General features: G+C 41.2%; 1 protein-coding gene across 2 annotated transcripts in view; it reads right to left on the reverse strand.

Annotated features, from left to right (window-relative positions):
• The window catches only part of SLC13A4 (solute carrier family 13 member 4), a 29,369-nt gene extending 21,874 nt beyond the window's left edge, over positions 1-7,495 (reverse strand). Inside the window, exons 1-2 of one of the 2 annotated variants that reach the window (XM_069003128.1) lie at positions 6,549-7,495; positions 769-897 (exon numbers count right to left, since the gene is read on the reverse strand). In XM_069003128.1, the coding sequence (XP_068859229.1) occupies positions 769-897; positions 6,549-6,647 (228 nt within the window). In that variant the 5' untranslated portion in view covers positions 6,648-7,495. The remainder of the gene's footprint in view (positions 1-768; positions 898-6,548) is intronic. The other variant, XM_069003127.1, reaches the window with a different exon arrangement.
• Between the last annotated feature and the right edge of the window lie 550 nt (positions 7,496-8,045).

An 8,045-nucleotide genomic window follows, 5' to 3' on the forward strand; every position in this document is an offset into this window, starting at 1 on the left:
CTTTACATGGATTTGAGAAGGGGAAAGGTGGGATCCTGTGGAGCAATAGGTTGTGATGCAGCAGTTGAAAGGATGGACATCCCTCCTGCCTAATATAGCCTGTATTATATCCTCTATCCATCTTCTGTCGAAGAAAGAGCTGGTGGGACCCAGTTACCCATGATGAGATGCACACTGTTGCAATTGCTAGGTTTAGTTCAGCAGGCTGCAGCTTTCCCGAGAGCTCAGCAGAGCTGCTTAGGGCAGTGTGACCATTTCACCCTCCTGTAGTCCATTTCTGACGGCTCTGTGGTTTTGCTCTGGTCAGCTATCAGCCTTACAACACAGTGATGGCAAGGGAGGCGAGAAGGGTCTCTCCATGAGGGTTTAAGAGGATCTTTTCATAGTTACATCTTGCCCCAGCTACCCCCAGAGACAGAGAGACCTCGTAATCGGGGCACAGGAGGTTTTGTCAGGGGCTCAGGGGCGGTACCTGAGCGGGGTTAGGGTACAGGAGCAAATAGGGAGAGCCCAAGGGAGTGGCCAGGGCTAGGGCTAGGGCTAGGGCTAGGGCTAGGGCTAGGGCTAGGGCTAGGGCTAGGGCTAGGGCAGGGAACGGGGGGGTGGGGGGAACCATGTGGGATAGGAAAAGCAATGGGTAAACGGATTGCCACAGTACACTGCGTCCTCCCATACCTCTAAGCCTTGCCACTGCACTAACATCAGCATTATTCAAATAATTAGCTGAGAGTAAGAATATTAAATGATAAAAATGAGCCACGGTCTGACCTCGCTGGACTTCATGACTCCAAAGAGAGGGTAGAGGAAAGCAGGAACCAAGGCTGCTGCCCCCAGAGGCACTGCTTCAGAGACCCAGTACACAGCTGTCACCACAAGCACGTAGGCGCATGAGGCTTCCTGCAGGAGCGAAGCACAGAGGATGAGTGACACTGCCCCACCACATGCTGTGGGAGATCTGTGAACTCACCCATGGGATTCTTCAGACTCTGGGTGCGTGGGTCTAGAAAAACCAAAAAGGACTGTATTGGGACCTCCAAAGGTGCAGGTGTTTGGGTGTGAAATCTTGGCTACCATCTGAAAAGACAGTTTCTGAAGATTATGCTAATGAGAACTTTCACATATAAGACAGGACAAAGCATTGGGATAAGCCTATTTATCAGCAAAATAATGGCTTCAAGTGTATTTATAAATTTGTTTGATTTCCATAATCCAATATTTACCAAGCATTCAATCATGACTGCTCAGATTAGACCTGCTGACCTGTTACCTCTGCATGTTTTTCTCTCCAGTACCAGACAAAGACAGGACGTGTTACTTTTCAGGACCAGATGAGAGCATTCATATTTGCCATAAAACTGCCTCATAGTTATTTTGGGAAATGCTCTGAAAACTTGTGCTTTGTTGTTGTTTTTTGTTTTTTTTTTTTTAAACAGCGTGCAAACACTTTTGTTAGCTGATTTTTTTTTGCTCAGGTAATTTCTAAGGACCTTTGGAAGAAGACCACAGACCTGCAGGGTTGGAAGCAATGGGTGAATGGAGTTAATCAAACAAATTTGCTGCTGTCCAAGGTTCTGGTAGAAAAAGGCATGAGGGCATCATGCTGAGCAGTCATGGGGAGCTGGGATATGATGGAGAAAAGTGCTATTTGCTGAATACTCTTACAGGAAAACACAGCTAGTGCATGGAAATCTTCTGGTCCATTTCTATGATATATCCTTATTTATGGCACTCCTTGGAGTTCTCCTTAGGCTCAATTTGCTATCTTACCAATAGTTTCTATACTTAGAAACCTGTGGATATCTGCTGGTAATAATTACAGAAACTACCCTCAAGAAAAGGTTTTTCCTTTCCTTTTCTTTTCTCAAGTTTGAAGCCAAGTCCTGTACTGGCCTAACCTGCATTCTATGGCAGTCAGTAGGTCTGCACTGATTTACTCCAGCTATAAATGTACCCGTTCTTCATTATGTACCAGATGTTGCATATGAATTTATCGAGTCATGTGGAGTCACAGCTCACAAATGGCTATTGTTTAGAAAATTCACTGTTCACAAATGCTATCTGAGTCTCTTAAAATATAAGTTCACTACTTCTGTTTCCTGCCTGGATGACTTCTAAATAAAGCAGCTTTCAAGAGGTCACACAAGCAATTCTCACAGATCCCTGTGCAAATCAATGAGCATGTTTTTACATTTCATTGTTTTTCAATCAGTTTTGTGAACGAGGTGGTAAAGCCTAGTGAAATTATACAGGGATGTGGGTTCAATGGAATGAATCAATAGCTTGTATTTAAATTCATGTTTATAGGTGTCATTTTTACATTACCTCTAGCCAAGAGCCACAATCAGCTGATGATCTTGTTTTTGAAGTACTGCTTATAGTAATAACAGGCAGAACACAGCCCACAGAGAAAGTTAAGATAGATTGATATGTACTGATTGCTTTACTTGAGTAAGAATTGCAGCCAGGGTTACTCAGAAGCTTGGATTTAAATGTTTAAATGCCAGATCTTGCTCTGCTTCAGAGAAGTGTAACATTAAACACTTATATTTCAACAAAGCCAGGGTAGGTTTCTATTGGATATTAGGGAAAATTTCTTCAGTGGTAGGACGGTCAGGCATTGGAATAGATTGCCCAGAGAGGTGGTGGCTCCACCATCCCTGAAAGCTTTCAAAGGACACGTGGATGTGGCCCTTGGGAATATGGTTTAGTGGTGAACACAGCAGTGCTGAGTTAGCAGTTGGACTTGATGATCTTAGAAGTCTTTTTCAGCATTAATGATTCTATGACTGTGATTCTATTAAGCAGGGCCACCAAAATAGCTGAAATAAATTTAGAAGGAAACCTAACTTCCTTTGAGCAGATAGACTCCAATTACTTGAGAGGTTATAAAGAGTATCTGAAAGGCTGTTGGAGAAATTTAGCTCTGGATTAGCCAACTTGCTGCTCAGTCACCTTTAACTACATTATACTTCAAGGTTAATATTCTACAGAGAGCAGACCATAGGGCCGTTTTTGTGACCTAGTGACTCTGACTCATATGTAATTTTTAACTCATTAGCTTCTGCTGACAACTGCTATGTTTGCATGGGCTCTGTATGAGATCCAGCAGTTGTCTGAGGAGAACAATAACTTCTAATGAAAGAAGAATCAGTGATTTTTATTTTAAAGCTGTGCAGATGTAAAATCCAAGGGGTACGTTTTGCCAAAATTAATAAAATTGCTCTCATCCTAACCTGAATCCAAACCATTTTCTCACTCCAAAAATGCACTTCTCTTTAATTTGTTTGAGTAATTGTTTTTTATTTTTTATTACTCCTCTCTGTGTGGCAATAAAGTAGGCTGATAGTGAAAATGGAATAGGACAAAGGGAAGTTGCCTCTCTGCCGAAACCTAACTGGGATGGGCACAGAGTCTTTGTGTTCCCTATACAAAAGGCTGCAATCATTTTACCAAAAAAAGCCCTAAAACAAACTGCATTTTTAAATGGTACAAAACTGTAAGTGAGTACTGGGAAAGCCAAGCTTGCTAATCTCCACTATAAACTTAATCGGCTTGTCTGGCAACTTTATTTATTTTTCTCTGTTTCCAAGAGAAACCATATTAATCTCTTCTATTTAATTGAGCTGAGTTTATGTATTTAATTAATGGTTACCAGAGCTACTAAGTACTAGACTGAAGCAGTGGCAGTATAATTTTAAGTGTTTCACCCTCCTCATTTGTTATACAGCTGAAAATTTCTGTTAAGCCAACCTCAGAGCTTGAAGCAGGGAATAGGAAAATGTGATGGCTGAAGGGACTATCATCAATTTATCTGTCTTCAGTCAGTCCCTTAGGTGGAAATAAAAGAGAAGCTGAAAGGAAGCTGTGGCTAAAAACTCCACCCTAAGGGTCATGCATCAAACTATTGTAACTAAAATACCCAAGGATCTCAGAATGATTAAAAGGAAGAATAAATTCTGTGTTGGAAATTTGCCCACTTAAAGGTGTGCATTGCATATCTTGCATGCAGAGGTGTGGTTAAGCTCTGCAAAGAAGTAGTCCAGCCTCTGGAATAACATCTTTGATTTTATGGGATCATGCTGAAATTCCATCCTTCGGCTGGTGTAAATAGAACCAAAGGTGACTGAAAGGATGTCATCTATGGCTCTTCAGAGCACGTTCTGTGCTTTAGGGTCCATTCTGCTGATTTGGCATATCAGCATGTCAGCATCCCCTGATACTGCAGGTCTCACAGCTCTGCCAGCTGCTGACTTTTGAGGAGTAATCCAAACTGATCCTTAATTGGGCACAGTGTGGCCACAGGAACAGTGGTCACAGAAAGCCTGTTCTCAACTGACTGAATTCATGTGGCATGCCTGATGGTATCTCTGCTGGCTTTATGACAAAAGAAAAAAAATCAGAGGATAAAGACTACAAAAAAGAAGCAAAAATGCTCACATGTCACTGTGAACAATGAAGGAAATAAGGACAGAATGAAAAAGACCCACAGTTTAAGGGACACACTTTTTTTGACCTGAAAGACATTTATGTATGTCCAAACCTGTGGTACAATTTCAGTCAAAACTCTGGAAGGGGAAAAAGAATTCAAGGAAATTTTATCAAATTTATTTTTCACCCAACCATTTCTTGTCACAAAATAATATTAAAGAAGCTGTGGGCTTTATTCCCTTTAGCAGTATCTACAAACAATTCTGAGTCCTTGTGCTCCCTTTGATCACTCTTGCCACTATACATGTAATGCTCCTTTGACGTTTCCAGAGATGTGCTGGTATCATCAAAGAAACTGCAAGCTGATTCCCTGCAGAAATGCAAATATAAATGACCTGGTAATTTCAATCTCTATAAAAAAAGACAAACTAATATAATTGTAAAAATACCACCATGTGAGCAGGCATCGAATTTAATCTTCCCATTTAAAAAGTAATCATAATCAATGGGTTGTAACAAAGTAAAATCTACACAAAAGCACTTGAGTAGTGTGCTGTCAGCTGAGTTTACTTGGTGTTGTTGTTTTCTTAATAGCACTATAAACATTTGTCCAGCTCTTGGTCAGACTCTCAGCTGTACTTTACCCTCTGTGGTCACTCACATATGTACAAAGTGGATATAAATCACCACCAGCTGGATTTTCACATCACTTTGCAGTAAAGCAGCATCACAAGGTGCAGAGTAATAGTGCAGAGGAGCTGGTGCTGTACAACAGCAATTCTTGGAGCAATCCTGTCAGTGAATTCCTGCTTCAGCACCCATATGGTGCTTTACAATTCCCTTGGCTGAGCATGTCAGGGAGCATCTCTTTTCATGTCACCCTTCCAGGGACATGGGGGGAGATTAAACCTTTCTGTAAAACAAGCCTCTGTGAAAGGGTGAGCCTCTCTGTTCCCTGAAGAGCACAATTGTCTGTCATTCATTCCCTCTCTTGAGGTAAAAGAGATAAAAAAGTATTGTATGAGAACAGCCAAGATACACTGACGTTCAGAGCAGGAAAACGTGAAACATACAGTTCAGTGGTGCAGGAACATTTCCTTTCTATGAATCCTGGTTATCTTTCTAAACAAAATATTAGTATTTTGTTTTTGAAAACAGCTGTACAGTTCCTAGTCCTTTGCATTTTTATTTGATAAAGGAGTAGCATTCATAAATCCCCTGATAGTATAAGGAAGAATTAATCTTTAACAGGGCAGAGGACGGAATGGAAATTGCTGCACCTTTTGGACAGATTTATGTCTAGGGCTATGAGGAAGGACAAGCTGCAGATTTTTAATACATTGCAAATATTGATAAGTTAAATATCACCACCTCTATAAGGTAGGAAAACATTGCTATTTTATGGGTAACAGCTGCAGAGATGTGCAAAGAAAGGACTTTACCATGTGGCCAAGGTATTCAGTAGCTCCAAAGCAGAGTCAGGAACACAGCTGCACTCACTCCCTTTGTCTGGTCTGTGTGTTAAGCACAGGATATTCCCTCCTTTGCATTGTTGTGTATGTCTCTGGGCCAGCATTTATGAGCCAGTGTCAGCTGTAAGGTCTCAGCAGAGGTACCTCCACCTGCTCTGGAGCAGTCAGTGCCATGCATTGCTACCAAGTCCCAGTTCCTGCCTCACCTGACTTGCTGTGTTATAAACCCACACTAAATTGAAAGTCCCTCCATGCATACTTATTACTAAAAAACTAAAGACTCTATAAGTATTCCTTTTAAGGAATCTGCTTAAAGAAAATTTCATGGATGTGTTTGTTCTGTTCCCCCTTCCACACAGATATTATTTTAGAAAAAGAAGAGATCCAACACTTCTGCTTTAAAACAGTGCTTTACTAGCTTCACCTGGCTCTTCAGCTCTGCTTGTGACATGACTCAAGGTACCCCTGGCTCTTACCATGATCACTTCTCAGCGACTCTCACAGTCCTTCAAATTTGAGTCTTTGATTTTTCTAAGATCTGTGTTTCTTGAGATCTTTTTCTTTCTTTTTGCACACTGCAAGCTTAATCAGCAGGACTACCTGCTGCACTCAGAGGCTTTGCTAAAAAGAAAATGAAAATGTACTTACACTGCTGGGGTATATGAGTGGCAGAGGAAGAAGCAGAAGTGGAATGAGAACAACGAGCAAGAGATTTCTGGATTGCAGAATCTCCTTCATCACTGCCATACTCTTTCACTTCCTGGTGGCTTTCTCCTCCTTCAGATTCTTCTCTGGTTCCTCAGATGTTCCAATTTTCATGCCACGTTTTCCTTCACCTGTGCCTGGATTTCCCCAAAAGATCTCTCAGCATCTCATCTCCTATCCCCACAGTCACCTAAAATATCTTTCTTAGTTTATTTGTTCTTGAATCTGTTGTTTTGAAAAGGTTTCTCAACTAAAAAGACTTTCAGTTTATGTAGGGCTCACCACCACATCCAAATTATTATCACACCATAACACGCAGAGGTTTGCAAGTTGGAGCATAGTCATCTTTTGACAAATTTTCTTTTTAATTCAGACTCACAGTTGTAGATGTGTTGTATCCTTATTCCCATGTTTTATAAAGTTTTTTTCTTCCATCATCTAGCGATGTGGTTCCTGTTTTCATAAATCAGGTGAGATATGTTTTGGGCTGCTGCTTTTCCTTCTGCTTGATAGTCTGAAAGTCTCATATACAGCTCCTTTTCTGCTGGAAAATTACTAAACCAAACAATTTATTGTTCAGTGCATGGAAGTAAATTTTCAGGTACTTCTTCTTTAAAGAAAAGACTGAACCCCCCCTCCATTTGCAGCTCCTTTGGATTTTATTTCTTTGCTTCTATTTTGTATCTACCTTTACCCTACTTTTGCCTTGAGCTTGGAATTCACAGGGCAGTAATTCCAGCATGGATTATACTTGATCTCAAGACAAAAACCTGTTAAAAAGCTACAGGCAACTCTAATTCACCAATGAGGACTGCAGAAGGTAGAAGTTGCTCCACCCATTGCCCTAAACACAGTCAGAACATTTGAGAAAATCAACAGCTTTCTGACATTCCCACAAATATATAAAAAGAGCTTTTTTAAGTGGCTGAACAGTTTGTTATTGTTTCAAGGTCCCTGTACTGATGATAAATAAATAATCATTGTTTTCTGAACAGTATCTTTTGTCTTTGTGCTTCTTCCATAGCGACCCTTGAATGTCACTAATTCAAAAGGCCTGGGCTGATCTCTGTGCTGGCTCGTGTGCCCTGAGTATCCAGAGGGCCCAAAATCAAACTGAGAATTTTTAGACTTTCTAGTCTAAAGTCTTGTCTTCTAGTGGAGAAACATTTATCCAACTCTTCTGTTATTAATGCCTTTTGTGGGGTAGAAAGCACTGCAGATTTAGGACGGAACCCACTAGCTGGTTACATGCATGATCTGTAGCCAGACATCCATTTGCCCTGTGTCTCATGGGAAGCACACATCCAGGATTTTCTGTGCCCCCAAAACTTGCTTGCCTGTCCTCTCCCCACCCTCTTCTAGTCAGTGACAAACTGAGCTCCCCAGACTGGACTGCGACGCCTCTGTGACCCTGAGTCCTGGAAAACTGGTAAAGGCAGA

The sequence above is a fragment of the Aphelocoma coerulescens genome, chromosome 1A (assembly GCF_041296385.1).
Source record: "Aphelocoma coerulescens isolate FSJ_1873_10779 chromosome 1A, UR_Acoe_1.0, whole genome shotgun sequence".
NCBI classification, from domain to species: domain Eukaryota; kingdom Metazoa; phylum Chordata; class Aves; order Passeriformes; family Corvidae; genus Aphelocoma; species Aphelocoma coerulescens.